Source organism: Gobius niger (assembly GCF_951799975.1).
Source record: "Gobius niger genome assembly, chromosome: 20".
NCBI lineage: Eukaryota > Metazoa > Chordata > Actinopteri > Gobiiformes > Gobiidae > Gobius > Gobius niger.
The window spans coordinates 19,366,096-19,390,292 of record NC_136871.1 but is presented as its reverse complement, the minus strand read 5'-3'; the positions used below and the strand labels follow the sequence as shown (position 1 = coordinate 19,390,292).

Sequence of the window (24,197 nt, the reverse complement as noted above, 5' to 3'; positions counted from 1 at the left end):
CATTACTCAGCGGCAATGTCTCTTACTTCCGAATTGCATGAGCACTGCCCACAGCCATTTGTTTTTTTATCTCTGCGTTTCATCTCAACCATGGTCACTGTTTGTTTTAGAGCCAGTTCTTCAACTTCCAAATCATGGTTGCGATGATTATGTCGCTTCCTTTTTGGGTTTGGTCTGCCTGAGGGGAAACACAAATCTCCCATCAACCACAAAACAGAGCACTTTCTTGGTTCAAATAAAACTTATCATAACTGTTTTTTGTTTTTGTTTTTTTTACCTACATATCCATTATGCTTTATGTACAACCCGTTTTCTATGTGTAATATTATTTTGTAAATGTTTTACACTTTAATGAGGTGTGCCTGGCAGAAAATCCAACACTTTGATACTATTGAATGAGCACCTGGCTGCTGTAAAACAGGTGTACATTTATAATCACTAAACCCAATTAAATTCAGCTATCATGTTTCAGATCTTGCATGGCAGCTGTGACTGTTTATTGCTTCTTTATTTTTATGTATGTGTCCAATATCATTCTATCCAACCCGGATCTAAAGGTGAAAAAGGGCGTTTTGGAACCAGATTTTGCCCCCCCAGCTCTCATTCTAAATCAAAGGTGGTCGACCAGGATAAATGAGAGTGTGCAAATGTGGGGCAAACGGAATGAATGTGGTAATGTGTTTATTAACTTGCACTGATGTCCAGACCAAATAAACAAATAATGAAATAAATAAGTGGTACTGTGAGATTTACACACACAACAACTAATACTATTACAACAACAACTACTAATACTAAGGAAAAGGAATGTTGCACGCGTTAATGCATTTAATTATGCCCCAATGTTATTTTAAGTCAACAAGCATTAGGACATAGGAGCCAAATGCCGCACCCAGTCTTCAAAAGTGCTGCTTGGTTGACATCCTTTCAGCACGGATAAGTCAGCCAGTTAAAGAGACTCATTTCCCCTTAAATTTGCATTAAAAAAACAGAGGAGTTTACTTTCTTTGACATTTGTAATCAAGCATGACAGCCAAGCCCTTGTCCGGCTGTGAATGTAGCATCATCAGTTAAATAAGCCAACAATATTATGTACACATGAAATAAAGGCGCGTGAACCGGCACAGCCAGGCCGAGTCCAAATGTATTTGTGCCTGCGCCTCCACACTGACCTCTAGTGGTAGACTCAAAAAGTAGGGTGAATATGGGTAAAGTGGGACAAAAAATAGTCATCATTAAAGTGGGACTTTAATGATGACTATTTTTTAATGTGTCATATTTCATCACTAAAAATACATACACACCAAATAATTAGAATGTGCAGGATAAGAAAATAATGGTTTTGTGGATATTAATTCACTTTATATGGCGTGGCAAACCATAATCTACGACCAAGTAGTCCTTCAGATTATTCCTCACTCATTTATAAACAAAAGTAAATCTGATTAAGGCACTTTACAATATTATTCTTCCATTGTTCTGTCACTCTTGTTTTTAGTTTATACCAAAGGTCCCGGTTAAATATTCCACACTGTAACATGTCTGACTTCTTCTGCACCAACAGCACAGGCTGCACATCAGACACATGTCCATCATGGTCATATGTCTCACACACCAGTTAGAATAACCATTAGAATGGTTATTATTATTCATAACCCCTTCACATATTCATAAAAGTAGTTGCTACAATAATATTAATGATTTTGAATACAAAAATTACCATGTTAATAGTGTCCCACTTTACCAATAGCACCTCTAAAAATTTATCATTGGACCAACCTGCGTTTGAGGCAAAATTATAGCTCCTGTGTTAAACATTTGACTTTTTTTCCTCCACTGGTGTAAAATAGACATCTAAAGCTTTTTAAAAAATATATAACATTAAAGACTTTGGCATTTAATTCCAAACAAAAAATGAGGTGGAAACTGAATTTTCAAAAAGTGTCCCACTTTACCCATATTCACCCTATAATTGGCCTGTAATTATAGTGCAGCTTCACAATGAGGAAAAACATAATCATTTGGTTTACAGATGACATCTTTTATTTTTGCGGATGAACAGGCACAGCAGTTTGGAAATGTACAGCACAATGCTAAAAAATATAAAGCCCTCTTATTGTCTTCTTAGATGTCACACAAGCAAGGGCGGACTGGCCATATGTCCATTCTGGAAGAGCACAGAAGGGCCACTGGCTCTTGGGCCACCGGTCAAAGGGACAAAAATGTGCCGGAAAAGCAACAAAAACGGCACAGAAGAGTGACAATGATGAAAACACAACAAAAACACGATGTGTGACAAAAATGCGGCGACAACGTGACAAAAAGTTCACTTTTGTAGATCTTCGCTTTCAAATGAGGCGTCACACTGTTGCTCTCCAGGCAAGACGTTTTTAGATTCGGGTGAAGCCAAACTGGAGAAAATGGACTTGGTTAAAAAGATATTTCAGGATTTTTGACAAAGGGCCTCATTTGTTGTTGTTGATTTCTGGAGATATATATATATTTAAATTCATGCAGCCCTTATATTTGAAGAGTTTGGTGGTGCTAGGCTAGCGCATGTCTATGGTAACTATTAGCCTGCATTAAAACCTCTTCAAAATCATCGGGTAGTCCTCCAAACGTTGCTATATCTGACTTGTAGAAAGCTCCTTTGTGAATTCCACGTGTAGTAATGCCAGCCGCAGGTAAACAAACTACTGTAGATCTGGTAACCTAACAGATCACTCCGCCGCTGCCTAGCTTACAACCAGCTGATGCTGCTCAAATATAAGTTCTTTTAAATGCAAAAAGGTTATGTATCAAAAAAAATTCAGTCAACACAGACATTTATATTGGTATTCTGGTGTAATAAGTGATTTGCCTCAGGTGCACTTTGCTCGGGTCAGACTGTTTTTAATGCAGGCTACTAGTTACCATAGACACGTGCTAGCCTCGCACTAGCCTAGCACCACTAAACTCTTCAAATATAAGGACTGCATGAATTAAAAGATTAAAATCTCCAGAAATCAACAACACACTAGATAACTAAGAAATGAGGCCCTATGTCGAACATCCTGAAATATCCCTTTAAGGCGAGGTTAAAATACATCTTTGTGGAAGTGTTGCATTTACGCTAATTTGAGCCAGGCTGGTCAGAGTCCAGGGCCAGAGTTTTTCAGTCCCAGTCCGCCCCTGCACACAAGGCTTGTACAGAGAAAAAGAGCATAGCATTTCAGCAATTTTCAAAGATTCTTTAACGGCACGTGTCACACGAGCTTCACAGTGGGTGACAAAGCCTCGTTTTTCCTGTAATATTCCTCCTTTCTGTTATGTGCTGGGTGATGTTTTTTGCTAAGGCATCGCTTCCACTCGATTCAATGATAAAAACAACACTGTACAAAACAAAATGCACAAAGGGGCGAGGAAAAAAAAAAAGAAGCTTCCTCTCGGGTCTTATAAAAAATGAATGTGCAGTCTCATCAATATTTCAGAACCGGATCGTGTTTCTTCTTTTTGTGCAGCGTTTGCTTGAGGTATAGTTTTCACTGACACCTGCGGTTACCAGAAGTAACAGAACAATCTCATTCATCATAGGACTTCTCAGCCACATACACAGAATTAACAATATTGTGATTTCCTTTCATGTTTCCAGAATGAATATAAAATAACGGGAGGGACTTTTACTGATGGAGCAGGACACTGGCCCACGTGCGTCATGCGCGTCGCCAAAAAGGGACGCAGAGCACGTGTGGGCAGTAAGGCAGACTCACTGTTCTCTTGAAATTCTAGATCAAGTTTTTGCCTTTATTACAATGTATGTGCATTTTCTAGTTAATTTATAAATAATTTCACATTAACTTAAGAGGGAACAAAGGCAGTCACAATGTACTGTGGCTAAATCCAGGCTGAAAGGAGTGGGTGGGTGGGGAGTAGTGGATAGCGTGTGTTTGACGCATGACGTCATCAATAACGCTGACTCATGACAATCTTTTCCAAATTAGTAGATTGTCATAGGGTCAGATCATTGTTCGATGTTAAATTGTCTTGTGGTGGGACTCGATTAAATTGTTGTTTTTTACTCAATTCAAATTATTAATCGAGTTAATTATGGCCTTTGTTGGCAATTAATCGCATTCAAGCATCATTTATTTAGAGGTTGTATTTATTTTTTAGAGGTAGGCTATATTTTAGATGCTTCTTTGCATTTCCCTCAACTCATTTGAAGTGGAGATGTGAAGCCTGTGCGATCATTTCAAACGCTTTTTGGAGAATGATCTTTTCAAGTAGGTGTGAAGTTTGACAGTGAAATTGTTTTTGGCCAAGCAACGTCTGCAGGAGAAAAGAAACTGAAGCGTCGAAAGTAAAGTGGGATTAATTTTGATTAATACTTTTAATCACACTAAACCTTATGTAATTAATTAATCGTAATTAATAATAACTAATATTGTCATATCGCCCACCGCTAACACACTGTACATTTTGAAATCTTTTTAAAGCATTCGATTGTTGACAAAAGAGTTTTGTAGATGCTCTGAAACAATTCTCTTATTACCGTATTTCTGAAACTGCCTCAAACCCTTGCTCCTCTACACTAGACGTTTCCCCCACTGTTTCTCAGATATTGACTCCCACCAACAAACAATGAGGAAAAAAAATCTGCAGTTTTTTTTCCCCACTTCACATGTCAGTGGCCATTGTGTTAGGATATGTACAGGAAGTTTCTTATTTGACGGAAACAAATGTCTGCCATGCATTGACCGGCTGCAGGAGACGGCAAACAGGCTCAACAGCTTTAACATGCACATACTCACAGATAAGAGCGTCGAGGTCGATGAAGCAGAGCCACACGGCTCAGAGTAAACAGTCAATAGACAAGGCTCATTACAAAACAGTGTACATTTCATTGAGTTAGCACAGTTAGAAGTAAAGATAAGCAAAAATAGGCACATTGTTTTTTACAAGGTGAGAGGGTAACGGTAATGTCGACCATAGGGCAGGGTGATATGGCCTAAAATCTATATCACGATATAGATTTTAGGCCATCATTATAATGATGAATTTGACGATATAATTGACAATGGACAAATTACTTCAAAATCCAATATTCATTTTTTTCCAACGGCATTCTAATTTCCTGGCAAAAATGATCTATTCAAGCAGTTTGCATCCTTCATTTTACTTTTCAAGCACCTGTCCCCGTGTTCTACGGTCAGTGTTTATATGTGTTTATATCAATAATATCGTGTCCCCAACGATATAAATAATTACAACGATAACAAAAATGTATATCGCGATAACGATATGCGATACGATATGGCCCACCCCTAGTCGACAGTACATTACATTTTAAATAGCTTTAGGCTTTGGAGGTGGATTTGAGCTGTCTTTGATTTTGCGCCAAAATGCTAAACGTTGAAGAGAAAAGGAAAAGTTAACTAAAAAGGATTACAAGGTTTGACATTTTTTAGGAGGACACCAGAACACTTGTATATTCCCTGTTAAAATGTTTTGTTAAAAGGCGTATGCCAATCAGGGGATGATTAGAGGTAGTACAAGCCACCCTTCATCCACTCGGAGAGGTTGAGGCGGTCTAAAGTCGGTCAATATAACTTTAAAATCAATTTTAACATGTAATGTATCATCAAACAGTAGCAAACATGGGGAAATAACCGCAAATTAGAGCAAATTTATGTATCTAAATACCCCAGAATGCTGAAATTAAAATTTAGCTTAAAGCCTTAAACTTAAGAGGGTCCTGGTGCAAACGTGCCGACCACCACCACTGGGCCACACCAATGAAAATGTCAGGACATGCCCCTGACATTGTACCAATAGCCGGAACAAGAGGCGCATAATATTTAATCCACCTTTTTAAGTCTATGGCTTGGATTGGAGAAGAATGAAGTTAAGCAAAAATCAGAATCAAATTTAACAAAAAGAAAAGCAACACTGGAGTGGTACCTACCTTTTGATGTTAGAATTAAAATATATTACTATACTTTGTAAAATGTTATACTAAGTCAAAAAAAAAAAAAAAAAATGACAAAGAAACAAGTGTCAAGGGTAACAACTGTACAGTTTCCCAACTGTAAAAAAGATGCACATATATACATAAAGGCAAAATGCATAGCTCTTTCTCACTATCCAGGCACAATACCATATCCGTCAAATGATAAAACAATAAAAGATATGGCAAGTACTATGACAATAAAAATTCACCACATCTGCACACGAAAACAATGAGTTTAAGCTGCAGGATTTGATGATGTCCGCAAATACATTGTTTTTTGTGTGTGAGAGGTGAACACAGCTGACTGTGCCTGACAGGAAGAGGAGGCTCTACTTTCAAGTCCCTGGCAATGTGCAGTTTGACTGGAGGCTTCAGTCCGTGCTCCTGAGTCGAGTCAGATCAGCTCCACATAGTTGGCTGGGTACAGACCCTGCTGGCCATTGTCAAGGCGACCTTTACACCAACCCTGTTCGTCTTCGTCCTCCAGCTTCGTCAGTTCATCACCTTCGAAACAAACATACAACTAGGTCAGGACCCCATTTAGCACATGAGTAAATGGAGAACTCTACATCCGGGGTCTTCAACGTGGGGGTCCTGATCCATTGATGTGGGCAAGGAGGTGGAGCAGGTAGTCACAACATTAACAGTTTTATTTGACATATTTGATTATAATTTGCCCCCAATCCATGCATCACATCCAGTGCAAGTCCTTTCACAAACTCTTCCTCTCTTTGGTTATGGAGAGTAGCAAGGTTTCCACCCAAGGTTAGACAGTGTTCCAGACCGTGAGCCCAGGCCACAGTACTTTTAATTTAAACCTACGACCAGTCACTCAATCTGAATGTTTTAAATTTAAATGGATGCTAATGGAGTTCCAAATAAATAAATAAATACATATCAATTGAAGAACAAATGTGGATGAAAACGTTGAAGACCCCACTCTACAAAGGTCTGGATCTAGATCAGTGAAGGGTGAAGTCAGTAAAATAGATCATTATGGGTCCGGGAAGAACAGAAGTGTGAGAAAAAAATCATCTAATCACCATTTATTTTATTTTTAAAAGTCTGCACTCTGGCTTAGAAAATGGAGGCTGCAATTCTCAGTAACATTGGTAAATGAAAGACATCAGCATAGCCATGATTGAGACCAACAAAATGGGTCTGCATTTTATGTAAAAGGACTCTGTATACTTATTCAATACTTATTCATATTTTATCAAAACATTAAAAATGTATAGTTTCAGCATAATAGGGTATCGTAGTGTTTTTGTTTTAACAAATAGTAATACAATTTTTTATCAGACTGAATAATAATAATAGAAAGTTCTGTAAACTTTCTCAACCCACATTTATAAATGGGATACAATATCTAAGAATTGGAGTGAGGTTCAAAATGGTCAGAATCAAACTTTTGTGGGGCGGACCGGGTCTGCTATGGTCACAGCGCCGCTGTTTTCATCTCATTTATAATTTTAAAAAAAAGTCAAAATATCCTGTAAAACTGCCGAGGTACATTGCCTGTGACACCGACCTGCACTGAAGGTCAACTCGTCCTGCTCCTGACCGTCATAGTCGTACAGCGCTCGGACTCTTACTCCTTTCACCACGTCTTCGTCAAACGGGTTTGTTCCTCCGTTTGTGTCGTTACCAGAGTTTGGTGCTGTCTGGTCTTCGTCCGACCACTCAGTGGAGGCCTGGTTCTTCTCATAACTGCTGACACTGAAGATCACACAGTTCAGTGATGAGCTTTTAGCGAATGTTGTCAAACCTGGCGAGTCCCAGACTCACCTTCCTCTGTCTCCTGCCTGAGCGTTGTTCACTCCTTGTGAGACATTTGTCAGAGTGACAACATCACTGCTTTTTTTTGACCTCTCCTTTTTGGTGATGCTATGGGCCAGGTCTGGGTTGTACTCCTGAAAATAAAAAAGAGAAGATTTTAAGCTAGTAAAACTGAACAATAATAATAAATCAATTTCCTTGTTGTACCTCAAACTGTGGCCAGTTCATATGCATGCCTGGACCATGGTTATTATTAAACCACTTCAGGTCCTCTTGTGGACTCGCTGACGTAATGATGCGTTCAAGATCACGATAAACTGTAGAATAACTGAAGACATTTCCAACAGAAAGAGCAGGTTAAACTAATGAACATTTATTATTATTATTTATTTATTTCATAGTGTGTAGTCTTTCTCCGAACCTTTGGTTCTCTGTGAGGTTGAGATGTCGTTTGACGTCCAGCAGCACCTCTCTGATGAAGGCAAGTCTCTTGTCCTCAAACTGCTGACACTGACCAAACACCTGCTCCATGTTCTCCATGTACTGAGGCGTGCACTTATTCAGCTCATCCAGAGCCTTTTCATACTTGTCCTTAGCCTAAAAATATGCAGTGCAGAGTTTGTCGGTCAGTCCAAACATTAACAGAGAAATGCTACACTGATAAAACATGAAGGTTGATGAGCTAAGTTTACTTCAGCTCACTGTCTTATATCCAGTTCATTCTTAAATTGTTCTACATTGCTGAGTTGTACATGTATTGAACAGACCTTAGACTCACCTTCTGTGAGTCCTGTTTACACTTATCCACTTTTTCTTGGAGCTTCTTCTGCTGGTCCGCTGTCACCGAGGCCTCTCCCTTGCTGTTGGCCTCTCTCGTGGATGCCAGCTTTTCTTCTTTGCAGGCCATGTGGTAGGACTTCTTAGCAGTCTCCAACTAATCAGGAAAAATAACTTCACTGAAGTTTACTGTTATCAAGCTGAAATGCGTTTTTCTAAGGCTGACAATGATTTTTACAAATTTTACAAAATGTCTTGTCTATAATCCTGTGTATGATGCTAAAACCAAACTGCTGATTTATTCGTGACATTCATGCGTAGTAGATACTTCACAGGGAACTCGTTTTACCCCCTTGACGCCTGATTTTATTTCCAATTATATAAAAAATATATATTATCAGTGTTTTTTCAAGCTGATGCTAAATTAAGCGCAGTCTTGCAGGAAGGGGAATGTCGTGAATTAGTGACATACTCCTTCCTGGAGTTAAAGAAAACACAAAAATGGTAAGTCTCGATCTCTCATGGTTCCGAAATTAGGCAAGGCAAGTTTATTTATACTGCGCATTTCACAAACAAGGCAACTCAATGTGCCTAGTTATAAGCAAAAGCCTGCAACATAAAATATACAGTTGAATGTTGGCTTACCTCTTTGAGCTTCTTTGCCCATGGTTTCTGAGCCTTTTTGAAGCCCTCTTCTGCTTCTTTGGTTTCCTTGAATCCCCCCATCATCTGCTTATGGTAAGAGTCTTTTTGCCAGTTTTTCACCTTCTCAAAGTCATCATTGATGAGGTTGTTTTTCACTTCCTGGTGGAGCTCGCTAACCTTTTCTGCTTCAGCCATTACTCCAAACCAGGCTCGCTCTACTGTACCATACTGAGGGCCTGAAACAAGAAGCACAAATTACAGTATTAAACATTTGAAACAGTGCAAAGCATGCCTTTTCTTTAAGCCTTCTTACCCTTTTCTACCAGCTGTCTCCATCTCTTGGACCACTCGGTGAGCTGCTGTGCGTAGGCTTTTTCTATTTTGGCACGCTCCTGAATACAGTTCATCAGGTCATTGCAGAGCCGGTGACCATCATCAATTCTCTTTACTGTACGCTTATAGTTTCCAACCTGTAAAAAAAATAAGTAATTGAGTAATCAGCATAAACTAATCTGGGCTTTTCAAAGACTTATTTTGTAATCACAATTAAGATACAATAACATGAGATTAAAAAGAGTCCCATCACTCATTGCATGATATGATCTTTCTGCTTCAAGTGATTAAATGACTGTAGCTAATGGAATCATCATTTTAGTCATTGCTCATTACCTTATATGTTGAAATGAAGCCGACTGAGCTGAATGTTGCCTTGTGGTCATGCATACATTATATGTTATGTAGCCACTTACACTGAGTCCAAGACAAATTTACCTCTGGAACCAGAAAGTTTAACCAAACCCTATACCATTATACTTGCAGTCAAAAGCGAAATATGTTCTATTTAGACCAATAACCAAATGATAAAGTAAAAATGACAAATGTGTATGCAGCCAGCATGCTAAGGCAATCTGTCACAAAATAAGCAATATTAATTTAGTTACACATTTACAAATGTTGCTTGTTGCTAGCGACAACTACTGCCATACACGGCCAAAAAGTTGCACTGATCTTTTGTCTCTCAGTGGCTGTTAATAAAAAGTGACAGCCTGATATGATGTACCTCGAGCAGTCTACGAGTAAAACTAAAGTCAAGGGGATTTGAGCGACAGCCTCTCCTGTGAGTGCAGTTATGCAGCAAAGGCCAATGGCTCCGTTTGGTTAATGTCATATAATTTACAATCCCCTAGACACAGCAGCCGCCACCTCCCAGGAAAATGTTAGCTCTGCCCCGAGAGACAACAGAGCAATGAGACAATAAAAGGTCTCCATCTGTGCTACTCTAGTGGCCCGTGTTTACATGCACTCCACCCAGTAAGCAACTCCAAGCATCTCTCAAAAGTGGAGTAAATTAAAGGCATATAAGATTGTGAAACACGCTGGCTGTGTTCTGGCGCAGTAGTGAGCAGTGTCAGCAGTAGCACTGCAGCAGCCTTTGCCCTAATGCAGACACTGACACTGATGTAGGGGCTGTTTGTTAGAGTCTGGCACCTTTGCTGCGTGAGGCGATTTCTGAAAACACTGCCCGGATGCGGAGCCAGATATGAAGCATAATTGTTTTGGAAAAACATTCACATTGATCAACTTTGTCAAGATATTACAAATGATCCTGACACTGATGCACAGTCAGCCGACTGATGAGTTCCAGATTACTTTTATGCAGTAGCACATTTCACAGGTGATGGAGATTTTTGTAAATCAAAACCTGTGTATCGACATAAACTTAAGAACTTAATTTCTTTAGCAAATTGCAGTATTTATTTTAACAATAATATTTGGCTGAATCTGAATTCATCTTTTAAAAAGATAACCATTACCTAATATTACTGCCAGCTTCAAGTGGGTTGGCTTCTCTGAGTCGGTGTCGACACTCGGAAGCTCTCATACATAAATCATGGGCTTCTGGGAACCTGTTCTTCAAATTACTAGAGACTGTTACTGAGAATATGGCTGATGATGTAATTGTCTTTCAGAGAAAGCCTGCCACAAATTTAAAACTATTGAAAGCAAATCTAAATCTAAATTATTATTGTGTAGGGAAATTGACCTTTGCATTTGGAACACCCAACGCCGCAGAGGCAAATTGTTAGCAGGATTAACAGGATTTGGAATCTAAGTTCAAGGTAAGGACCTAGCTGGAGGATTAGCCTACATGTTTTGGGCTGAAATTGAAGAACACTTGAAACACAAGGATCCTCAAGCCAGAGGTGGTCCCATATACATACAGAAACCAATACGCAATCGTATTTAGTTTCCATATTTACATTTTAACAGTACCAATATAATAAAGCATTATCTACCAGTTTTTCCAAGTCAAAAATGCAAAAACCCATATGTTTTGGTCATGTTTTGGACGGCACAGTAGCACAGAGGTTAGTGCTTGTGCTTCACTGCTCGAAGGTGCCAGGTTCGATCCCCGGGTGGATGGGGCCTTTCTGTGTGGAGTTTGCATGTTCTCCCCATGTCTGCCATGTGTACTAAAAACATGTACAATAGGCCACAATAAAATGAGAATGTGAGTGAGTTGTTGGTGGTGGTCGGAGGGGCCGATGGCGCAGACTGATAGCCTCACTTCTGTCAGTCTACCCGAAGGGCAGCTGTGGCTACAGTATCCTACCACCACCAAGTATGGCGTGAATGAATGATGACTGCAATGTTGCGCTTTGAGATACTTGACAACATAGGTTTAAAACACGCAACACAGGCCTAGTATCTGAATGACCGCTCATGTCCAGGTCATGACGCACCTCCCAGAAGCTGTCAGTGGTCTCCTCCAGACTCGCGGTCTCGTCGTAGCCTCCAGACATGGTCCCAGTGTTGGCGGAGTGACTTCAGGCTGTAGCAGTGGAAAGAGTCCTCATGCACTGAAAGGCAAGTACAAAAATTATTTCCTTTCCCTTTAGAGATAATCTCTGTTTGAATAACACACATAAAACAACAATATTAATAAACTCAATTATGAAGGGTTCCTTTATTTAAACAGGCCTTGCTCAAACATAATGCCACTTACTTAGTGCAATAAACAAATGCGAAGGCCCACAGGTACAAATGCTGAGTTTAATAATCGATTGACATGAACATTTCTCTACATGAACTTTCTATAACCAAATATTGTTAACTGAATCATTTGGGTCATCTCATTTTATCATCTCCTAGAGTCTCAACTACCAGAGAAGATTTCATATTTACATGACAAAAAGATTAATATGCAGACCACAAAGATAAAAAGGCTCAGACACAGATGACTGCTGTCATTCTAAATGTCAATACAGTCCATTACATAAAGGCGTGGTGTTATTGTTATCGATTATGTTATCGATGTGCAGGCTGTGAAGTGGCGTGAAAGTTTTGCATCAGATGTATCCGGATATGAAAAACGAAGCTATGCAAACAACCTAGTCACATGATCTATCACCGTTTCCCTCACAGACGTTGTCAACTACTGTCAGTGAAGTAATACCTGAGCATGAATAAGACATGGACTGTAAAATGACAATAAATACTGTAGGTACATCAACGGCATCATGAGAGTATCGACGTAATATTATTTAATGCAAACAATATAATGTCACCAGGCTAATGTTCTTGAAGACAAGGTGATATGGCAAAATAGTAATTGAAAACAAATATGGGGCCTTTTGTATAAACCACAACTTAATACATGAATAATAAGGTCCAGTATCTTTTAACACAAAAATGTGTCCATGTTACCACCGGGTTGGTAGTAACATCACTAGGGAAGGATACAGTTACATTTATTTAGTACTTGTATTTTCAATACAAGTACTTAAACGATACTTGGTTTTCGATAACCAATACCTGAACGATACCTTTTTCGATTACTATACTATAATAATTGTCATATAGAACGATATAACAGGTTAATTAATGAAGTCCTTTTTCTTCCATTTAATTTCTTTTGCATTTGTATCATTTGTTTGAGGTGAAACAACCAAGAAACTTCCTTTAAAGACAAAAGAACAGAGAAAACACTTTTCAAGTTCTACCTATTTCCCCCCCATTTGCAACAATGTTTTTTTCTCACACATTTTTTTCCATATTTTTTTTCTTTTCAATTTTCCGCCTTTCCCCCTCAGTTTTTCTATGCGTTTTTCCCCAATTTTCCCCCCAAATCTTAAATTTTTCAAATTTTTCTTTTACATTTTAATAACCAACCGCATCAAAACTTGAATATCCAGATTTGATATTTCTTTTTGGTACCTGCTTTCCATACTTTTATTTTTTCGATACCAGTAGTATCTAGACCTTTTCGTTTCACGGTACCCAGCCCTAAACATCATGTCCATGTTTGTTTCATTTGAATTGGCTGTAGGGAATAAAAGGCCCCACAACGATTACTGAGATTGACTGAAATTGAGATTGAGATTAAATTACAACTATATTACATTATGTTCAAGTTAATGGAGCATTTTAATAATAGAAGACGTGATGAAACAATAGGGATGAGGTTTGATAGCAGGTCAGGGGGAGGGGAAGAAACAAGTGTGTGGGTATTTGGGTCAAACATGAGCTGGCACGCAGAGCCACACTTCAAAATCTGAATAAATAAATTGATTTAAGCAGCACCCCCTCACAAAAAATCCAGTTTGTCAATGGACATTTTCCACAAAAACTTCCGTTCCCAACAGCTTCGGGCCGGACGCAGCCGAGAGGGGAGTGGGCTCTATAGAAGTGGGTGTTTATCATGCTTGGTTAATCCATTAGCTACGTGCCAAGAGGGGGCTTTTGTTCTGAGAACCTATGGCTCACAGTCACTGAGAAGCAATGGAGGAAGGCAAGCACTAGACGAGCATTTTACTACAAACTTCTCCAACAAAGGCAGGAAATAACTCAGAAATCATATTGCAGAGAGACGCAGCATGCAATGCAGCGATGCACTTGTGTCTGTCTGGCAAAACAGCTAATTCTGGAGACCAAAGAAATCATTTAGTAAAACAAGGTGTATTCATTCACACAAGCAACACATTTTCATGACGTCTAAAGCATTTTGCCAAGAAAAGCATCAAGCATCACAAGTCAATATTTGAACCTCAACCATAGACAAAAGACTTGAGAGGGGCACCCCCCACTTTAGCAACAACAAAAGCTTACCGGCCCCAGAGCTCCATCAATAATGTGGCACAGCAGCTAAGGCTAAAGCTAACAGACAAACATGGGATCCTCTCATCATCGCGCCAATCTCCCCTTGTCCTGATCACTTGTCCACTGTGAGATAGGTGTGGGTAGATGAGAGATGACTGGGATGTCCGGACAGTATGGCGGGGCTGCTAATCCGGTGGTGTTATGATTATGAGAGTGAATGGGGCAAAGAGCAGAAGCAGAAGGGGAGGGGAGACGGAGGAAGAGGATGAAATAACAGGAGGTGGGATGGGACTCTGTGTTCAGTGCTGTATTCAAATAAATGTATTGAGCAAATGAAGCTGTGCATTTCTCCACTGTGAGATCAATAAAGGCTTATCTTATCTTAAATGAGATGCAGCTGAATTGTAGGGTTTGTCCGAACAAAAAACTTTTAAAAATGTGAATCAATTCGGTCATTTTTTTGAGCAAGAGTTACATTATTATTCATTAGTTGTTTGTTATTAGATTGATCAGGTTATAACTGGCTTAACATTTATAATGTTAAGAGGGAATTTATGACGCTGTGGGGAGTGTCCATATTTGACATAGTTTCATGAATCTTGATAGATAAGCTTTGTTGCATGAGAGTCAAAAAAGCTTCCAGCTGTGGACATGCAGGTCATAAAAGGATTAATAATTATTATAGTGAGTGCCTAAGGATAGGCAACAGTGGTGCAGATGGGAGAGCGTCTCATGATCGGAAGGTCAGGGGTTCGAGTCACACACTTCACCCTCCTTGCCTCCAGTGTCTGCGCACATTGGTGTATGAATGAAAGAGTGAGTGGATCCTTGCTGTAAAATGCTTTGAATGCCTAATATAGGTGGAAAAGCACTATATGAGTTGAGACAATTTACCATTTTAATGAGGGTTTTTCTAATCCAGTTTTAAGTCAAATTTGGTCAAAGCAACTTTGTTTTTCTAGTAAAAACCAAAACCAAAAATACATAAAATCAAAATGCAGAGCATATGAAGCCTCAGCCTTATACCAACCAGACAGGCATGAAGTTACTGACAGTGAGATGTGAGCAGACAGACCACAGAAAGCTGCTCAGGTATCAGCTCAGGGATTACTTCAGCTGTTGGTATTTCGATTGCGGGATGAGGTCATAGTTTATAACACAACGTATTGTAAGTAAGTAAGTAAGTGAGTAAGTTTGATAAAAATAGTAGGTTCACAATGATTTAATTGTGATGTTAATACATTGGTCAAATGCATCAGCATATTTCTCTCCCTTGGGACAAACTGCTTTATATGTCCTCCTCACATTCAGCTGAGCACTTATAAATAGTTTCCCATTTATCAATAATTCACAGATAGAGAAGTTGACCCACTGGCCTCACGTGGACCGTCTTGATCTCGGTTCACACCTCTGTTAAAGACTGAACTAAAACATGCAGGTTAGAACTAAAAGCATGAAAATCAAGTCAAGTATTCAACTGAGAACCCAGCAATAAAAGAAGCTAAAACTCTACTCAGTTTGAGAGCCAAAGACATGTAATACAAAAGAAAAAAAGTTCATTTTAAAGCAGATCAGCAGATCACATCCTCCACACACACTCCTCCTTTATCTCTCAGAATGCACAGTTACTCCTCTAAGCGAAATGAAAATGATCAAAGGTTTGTTTTGTTTGTCATTTTTCTTGGACTATTTATTCTATTTATACTAGGGCTGCAACTAACGATTATTTTGTTATCGATTATTTTTACGATTAATCGCTTGGCTGTGAATGGTGTAGGAAAATTTTATTTTTTCAATTTGTTTTATCACATGCTTAAGTGGTGCTGTTTGAGGATGTGTTGATGGAGTAAACTAAAGGGAAATGTTTTTTGAAGGCTCTATTAATGAAATTTACAATGTACAAAACATTACAGGCCCTAAATATAAAATCAAAGTAGGTTTTCATCAAAAATACTACATTTTTTATGTCAGTTTTGCTCCATTTTAGTCTGTGTGAACCAGAAAACGATGAATCGATTACTAAAATAGTCGTCGACTATTTCAATAATCGATTAGTCGTCGATTAATCGATTAGTCGTTTCAGCCCTAATTTATACCATTTAGCTAAAGCTGTAACATTCAAGTACCGGCATGTTAAAACGTTAACACAACAGACTTAAGCAAATAATCATAACAATCAGGACAAATCTATAGGAAAGATTTAACCTCTGCCAAAATATTGAACAGTTTTCATGAATAGGGAGGATTTGCAGAAAAAAAATCAGCCGACTGGGTTGAACCTCTGATAAGAAATTCCACTCATGTCATCACGGTTCTAACAAGATTACATTGACTGCAGTTATAAGATTCTAATAATAATATAGCTTCTATAGGTACACACTAAATCCATTAATACCTGTTTGATCCTTTGCCGTCTTTGTTTTCCAAAGGAACCAGCTTGAAACATACACGGACCCGTAACTGCTCAGCTGTACCAAACATGCCGCAGTCAAACACACCTTTCTCGTGCGCCCAGCCCAGGTGAAGTTTGAACTATGAGAGCAGCTACGTAACTAGCCAATAATTAGCCCACATGCACCAAACAATATGAACAGACAATTCCAGTGAGGAGCAGGGAGTTTTCAGACATAATAACATAAGTCTAAGATCATAAACACTGGTATAAATTCTGCGCTGATACCCTACAACTGTACAATTCTATTCGTTATATGTGATACAGAGACAGGTACAGGCATTATGAGTGAAATTTGATATCTTTTTGTCAGACTTCAACAACATAGGAATATGTAGAGGGCTATACAAAGTTTCTCCAGAAGAACACAAGGGCAAAAGGTCTGCTCTGAGATGAGTCAGGGGGACGGGCCATGACACCAATCGGCAATCAATACACTCAGGCAGCAGCACTGTGAAAGATTAGACAGGGAGAAAGTTCAGCAAGCAACAGTGTGACAAGAAGGACTTCAGTTATATTTTGCTATCATTTGACCAAGCATTTTATCCCTTCTGTTCTGTTTGTCAAGCAATCATTACAACGACTAACTGTCTACAGATGCCAAATATAATGATGATGCATTGGTCTCATAGCACAAAGTGTTACTCACCACCACAATCCCAAATCACACATTCATGCTCTTGATAACACTTTCACTATAGAGTTCGGGAAAATCCACAGTTACCATGGAGACCCGCCATGGTTGCAGCCGTTGCATTTTCCATAGACTAACATGAACTAAAAACAGTATAAAAAGCAGTGCAACAACTCTGTTCGCAGCCGAGTTACTGCTGGTAAATACATCTAATTCTCTGTGGTGTCCAAGTGTTTTAATGTGAACAATAACTCCAGTATTTCACCTTTTCAAACCTCCATCAGTTTATAATTGCTGCTAATCACATGAAGCTTAGCGATATGACATCACACTCCCGATCTCTTCCATGCGTTTCCAATGACAAAGCGCAAAGTTCCGGTGGCCATTTTGGATTCCGAAGTAGAATTAAGCAGTACTACAACATGTAACAATATCTCTACTCGGGATGAACATGAAAGACAACTGATTGACAGTGACATTTTTATTTACTCGTAATCATGGCTCAAGAAGGTAACAGTGAAAACACGGCCCCAGAGAACGCACGTTTATGTGAAGACAGCAGTGGCAGACAATTAACTGAATCAACTGTTAGTGGTTGAAGCTAAATGCTAACCGGTAGCATGCTAACGTCTTGAGCAGCTTAAACACTGACTCGGACTGAGACTCTGTTGACATGACATGGGATGTGTTAATTTAGTCTGAGGGGTGAAGCAGCTCTTTGGTAAAGCCTGTTGTAGCTCGACAGACAGAGCTGCCATGTCTGTGCCACATTTGCTGGTTATATCACATAAACGTGCGTCTCTGGGACCATGTTTTAACCGTTATCTTCTTGAGCAATGATTACGAGTACATAAAAATTCCACTGTCAATCAGTTGTCTTTCATTTATATCCTGACATATTGTTACCTATCCCACCTCCTGGAAGTGCACATTATCGTTGTGTCCTTGGGCAAGACACTTCACCCACATTGCCCCCAGTGTCTGCGTACATTGGCGTATGAATGAGAGTATGAATGGGTGAGTGGATCCTTGCTGTAAAGCGCTTTGAGTGCCTAATGTAGGTGGAAAAGCGCTATATAAGTTGAGATCATCATCATTCATTTAGTACTGCATAATGCTACTTCGGTGTTCAGAATGGCCACAGGAACTATGCGTGATGTCATCGGAAACGCATGTATAGGCACGTTTGCAGAGGTTTTTGCCCAAGGACACAACAACAGTATAAGTCGGGGATTGAACCACCATCTGGAGAAAAATAACATCCATCAGTAACATCAGCAACTATTATTCATCATACTGACTAAATGATGACTTGAGTTTTGTGGAATACAGTAGGCGATTTCTTCTCTGGATTACTTTCATAGGATGGTATTGTTGGAAATCTGATCTTTATAATAAATTAATTCTGCAGATAAGACTGATACATGATACAATGATAGAATGATACATTTCTTTCTCTATAATATACATTACAGATGAGTCAAAATCACAGCTATGCCCCACATTCACCAACAGAATAACAAAATGTTGTGCCACAGCTTCCTTTGATTGTTACAGCAAACAGCAGAGAGCAGGGCAATTCAAATGAATCTTACCTGTACAGCTCATATACAAGAACAGGCATGTTGTGGCATTAGTGGTTTGCATACCTTCATTACAAGAAAACACTATTGCTAAACAAGTATTGCCTTGGGTATACGCAAAGGATTATTATTTCCCAAAACTATGCGTGATCCTGGTTTCAATGGAGCAACAAGCTGTCCACCGGCATCAGTATGTGCCATCTGTGTACCATCTAATCAGGTTTCTCTCCACACAGACTGCCTATATCTGACCCCCGTGTAACATCCCATTATTGTAGGAAGTAATTTACGACCCCTGCACAGAGAGCGAAAGAGCGCAGAGTACGGCATGTCTGCTCATTTTCCCGTTCAATCTAATCATTGGCTCTGTTTTCGTGCTGTGATTTCACAACATCCGTTTTATTGGAGCAAAAAGGGGAGTGATACGGAGACAGACCCATCCAATTTCATACGGCCGTAAAAAAGGCAGAATTATTCAAGTGTTTCTGTTTCAGATAATTCATTTGCATGGGTTATTTTTGTGTGCTTTTTTTTTTTCCTTTCAATTTGGGGAAGTGTGACCCGTGTTTGGCTACTTGCTGTGAACTATTTCTTCTGGCGTTCCTCGCGTGCTTTGTAAGTGTGATTATGTAATGACTTTTTGTTGTGTCTCTGCTTTTTTTGGCGCACACACAGTATTTCGGTGAAGATTCTAAAATCGAGGAGTGTGTTCCAGCCAGGCTTAACAAAAAAAAAACAGGACTGAATCAGATGGACTGCATCACTGTTCAAAAACATGTTCAAACGGACTATAAGGAGTTTGAAAATGTTAAAATTATGTTTTTTCCTCCCCCTACATGTTCCAACAATGTTCTAATGTGTAGAATGAGCCCAGACCTGCTCACCACAACTGCCTCTAAAACCCTGCACTGTCACTCAAAACGGTGTTACTTCGGTCCCAATTGCCGTCATGCACAAGCCTAATATAGAAGGTGCAGTTACACGTATGGGCTGAGGTGGCAGTAGTGAGTATAAAATGGCTAACTTGCATTTAGACCCTTTAAGGCTGAAAATAAGGCTGGGCGATGTGTCAAACAAATGGATTTTTTCATTTTATTGATCTATCTCAATTTTCAGTTTGAATTTAAACACTATTAAAACAAATATTGCTTTAACTAAAATTGTTTATGAATGGAGACAAGATGGACCAAATGAAACTCAGCGTAAACAGCAAATTAAGTTAAACTCCAGTGTCACTTTTTTTTTTTTAAATGATCACATTACGCCAAACTGGCAATTATATCATCACATGAAACACATTGTACTGTGTAGATGCTAACAATCCACTTCACTGCTGTATTTAGTCTAAACCAATTTCACACATTGTAATTAAAGATTTCAGTTGTTGAGGAGGTGAGGTGTGGGAGCTCTCAGTTCTGCTTGTTTTGTAATCAATAACTTTTGCCCTGCTGCTGCTGCTGCCGGCGATGTGGACTGGAGTGTGCACTGAGCCTTGTCCAGCTGAAACTCAACACAGTGCTAATAGCTTTTAAGAGCTGTACATGAATTTGTCCACAACAGAGTCAGCCGTGTGCAGTGAGGAAAGTGCAACGGGATCCTCCAGAAGGCCATAAAATCCAAACAATGTGCAATCTTCATTCTTCTCCTCACATCAAACACTTTTAAGACTGCTGCGAATTCCCATCTATGCATAATTTAGCTCAGTCGAATAAAAAAATGGTCATTTCAGTGACATTTTCAGTTCCAATTAAAGCAGAAAGAAAGTCAAAGGCAGTATAATAACTGTATAATAAAAATACAATCTGATAACCCTGTAGTTCAGACCTCTATGTGGTTATTGGTTTGTATTCCAGTTATAATAGCAACATAAAATGGCCATTCACTTTAATATTGATTTTAAAACATGCACCACAAGTCTATTCTCAATGGTAAACGGTTTCAATTTATACATGTATAGCGCGTTTCCACCTCCATCCGGCACTGAAAGCGCTTTACATTAAGGAACCTATGCCACCCATTCACACTCTCTAACACCAGTTTGCACAGACACTGCAGGCAACGTAAGTAAAGTATCTTGCCCAAGGACACAACGGCAGTGTGCACCTACGGGAGCCAGTCAGAGAATTTTCTAAAATCATGCAGCCCTGCCTACAGTTCCATGTTCATGTGCTGCTAAACCTCCGCTCTCAGCTGCTCCTCTCATTGCTCTGTGACTTCTCTGTTGCTGCTTAGTGTGTGTTTACCCGGTGCCCCACAGGGAAGGATACTTGTGATCAGCACATACAACACGGCTTGAAGATATACTGCAGTTCTGAGCAACATGAGCATGTTACTATGAAGAATGATCCATTTGTTTCTCCTTGTATGTGTTGAACTTCTAGGGCAGAGAATGAGACGGATTGTCCGTGACTTTCTTTGGTCAGTTCTATGCTGAATGATCTAATAAAATGTCAAATTCTTGTTTTTTGCCTTTTGAGGATGAGACAGAAAAATTACACTTAACATTCTGAGGCTTCAGGGTATTTTGGAGACATTTTCTTCTTCTCTAGTTTTATTTTTGTTTTGTTGCTTTTAAATCATTACCTTTTAAATTCAAGTGTTACGTCAATTTGCCAGTTACCACAACCACCATCAAAATTAGCTGCCCACCACCTCCATGTAGGCTCTTTAGCATCTTGTGTTCGGTGTATTGTTAAGTAACAATTATTGATCTTTATGAACACCAAACAAATCTGATTAATAGCTTCCGCTCTGATGTCTCACAAATAGTGCGTCAAATCTATCATCAACAATGCAATATTCAAATCAGTCCCCTTTTAGCTCGTGTTCTCTTCCCTCTCAGGGACATTGTTCACACATCCGTTTTGCCAGCGCCTCCAAAGGTCACGGTGCGTCTGAGAGTGGACTCCCATGGGCCTTTATAAGGAAACACGGCCTGCATTTCTGCCATGATCCCCCAGTGAGGATCCCGTCTCCGGCTCCTATTACACTACAGCGTGGGCCAAACCTCCCGCCCTGCCTCTCTGCACGTACCAATGGACACACGGCAAGGAAATGCACGCTTTTGTACCAGCCTGAAGAGAAGAGCGAACATTTCATTGCATTGATCGAGACACTGAACGCACATTATGGCCTTAAACATTGACTCTTAATCACAGATAGAGGATATGAGAGGAGCAGATGTACGACAGGAACTGGGTGCAACACAGACCAATCCATTTGACTAAACACAAAGAAAGAAAACGTACAGGATTCAAAGCTAATGCAGATGTTGCGACGCATATTCAGAAAAGGCAAATACTACAGATGAAATGAGCGTTCCCTAATTTGTCAATGGACTGAAATAGTCACTCCCTGGAGACTCTGAACACAAGCGCAATAATGTGAATCACTGGCAACAAGAGAAATGGCAGGATATTTTCTTTGTTGCCTGATAGGTAGATAGATAGACACATTATGACGCACGTGATGAATATGGAGGAGTTGGTGTTTGATTACACCATGTCATGCATGTTTGTCCAGATGCATCATACAAAATGGAATCAATATCATTTCTCAGATGTGTTTCACATATGTCATGGGCCTATGTTTCCGTGTGTGTTTCCTCAATCATTCAGTCTAAAACAACAAAGCAAGTTCCTTATCTAACTTGGGGTAAGTATATTGATTTTCAACTTTTACAAATAGCCTAATGATTGAATAAAACTTGCACCATTTTTTTTTTTTTTGCTATATAGGGCTTATAAGGGTGTAATAAGCAACCAGTGTCCTTTAAGTGAACAGACACGATCATCTACCCCAATATCATGCGGGTTCGGAACCGCAGACTGAGCCAAGACATCAAGGCCATGCGCCCAGAGGTCAAAGCATCTCGAAACCACCAGCTGCTACTCTCACTGTGATAAATGCGGATTAGAAGATTCAGCCCCTTCCCATCCCAAGGGACTCAGCCATATTCGCCCTCAGTCATCTGCCACCTCTTTTCCAGATCTGTTCTCGGAGCTTTCTCATTATTCTACAAAAAGACACAAACACATACGCGCACCCATGCATTCAAGACTAGAAGTTGCGTGCGATCTTGTGTCACCAGGCATGATAAAGTAGCCCTCTGTGTTCAGATCACAGACTGGCACAGGTTCAACTCGGGTCTTAAAAGGCTACTCATCACAGATTGCAGGCAAGACACGCGCGCGTCTAGAAGCATGCGTATTTATTCTGAAAAATAAAAAACTACACGCTTACTATATCTTTAGACATTAAGCGCAATGTACTCAGGTGCAGCTGCGATGTGCGCTTTGGTCACCGATCCCCATCACGCCGGTAGAGCGGTTAGTCATGATGCAAATTAGAGAACAAGCGCACAGAGATAGTTATTTGTTTTGGCTCGATCAAGAAAAGCAACATACCGAATAAAAATAATGAATCCAGCTCCTCTGGCTCCTCTGGTTATCTTCAAAACATGATCATTGTCCCGAGCAGCCCTGTCTCTTGTACCGCCAATACAGATCGCCAGATGGGGGAAGATCGTCAGCAAAATAGTGGTCTTTCTGCCTTTCCGGTCTCTGTTTCAAAGTAAAAGCACTTTTGTGTACGCACATAGTTAAAAGCCAGACAAAACAGAAAAAAAAGGGAACACACATAGAAAAATAGAAGAACACTACACCTGCTTTTTGATGACTGAATGAAGCAAATCCATACTAAGAAGTGGGTTCTATTTTGTGCTTTTTTTTTTTTTTTTTTACATGAACATGCCATCATAACACTCTTTGGCAGAAAAAAAAAAGGTAGAGTGAAAAACATTCGCTTTTTATGAGAACGCACAAAATAGTTCATTTTTTTTGTATTAAAGAGTTTTTCTCGCATATTATTATTATTATTATTATTATTATTATTATTATTATTATTATTATTATTATTATTATTATTATTATTATAATATTTTTATTGAACAGTTATATTAATTTTATAAACATTTATGCCAGGGGTTAAACAAAAAATAAAAAAATACATAAAACAAAAAGACACAAAAATGACAGAGGCAGCCCTTAGCAGCAGCACCCAAAAAAGGTTAAAGCATCAAGAGTCTTAATAGCTTTGGGGTTTGAAGAGGAACGTATTGATTTTTTATATTGCATCATTTCGATCAAGTAGAGTTTGAAAGGGGATTATAACTGGAAAATTTACATTTATGAATATGAAATTTTGCAAAAATAATCAAACGATTTATCACATAAAATT

At 39.3% G+C, this 24,197-nt stretch overlaps 1 protein-coding gene across 2 annotated transcripts; it reads right to left on the bottom strand.

Moving 5' to 3' along the window:
- Positions 1 to 5,878: 5,878 nt before the first annotated feature.
- Positions 5,879 to 23,507, bottom strand: pacsin1b (protein kinase C and casein kinase substrate in neurons 1b). Of its 2 annotated transcripts, none has more exons than XM_079579046.1 (10): positions 23,366 to 23,507; positions 11,935 to 12,051; positions 9,504 to 9,660; positions 9,191 to 9,426; positions 8,547 to 8,702; positions 8,190 to 8,365; positions 7,976 to 8,096; positions 7,778 to 7,902; positions 7,521 to 7,708; positions 5,879 to 6,493 (listed from the first exon to the last, which is right to left on the bottom strand). In XM_079579046.1, exons 2-10 carry the CDS (start codon positions 11,992 to 11,994, stop codon positions 6,384 to 6,386), a joined length of 1,329 nt encoding a protein of 442 aa, XP_079435172.1. In that variant the 5' UTR covers positions 11,995 to 12,051; positions 23,366 to 23,507; the 3' UTR covers positions 5,879 to 6,383. The 2 variants fall into 2 exon arrangements, with proteins under 2 accessions (XP_079435172.1, XP_079435173.1); XM_079579047.1 differs by lacking the exon at positions 23,366 to 23,507 and adding an exon at positions 14,300 to 14,534.
- Between the last annotated feature and the right edge of the window lie 690 nt (positions 23,508 to 24,197).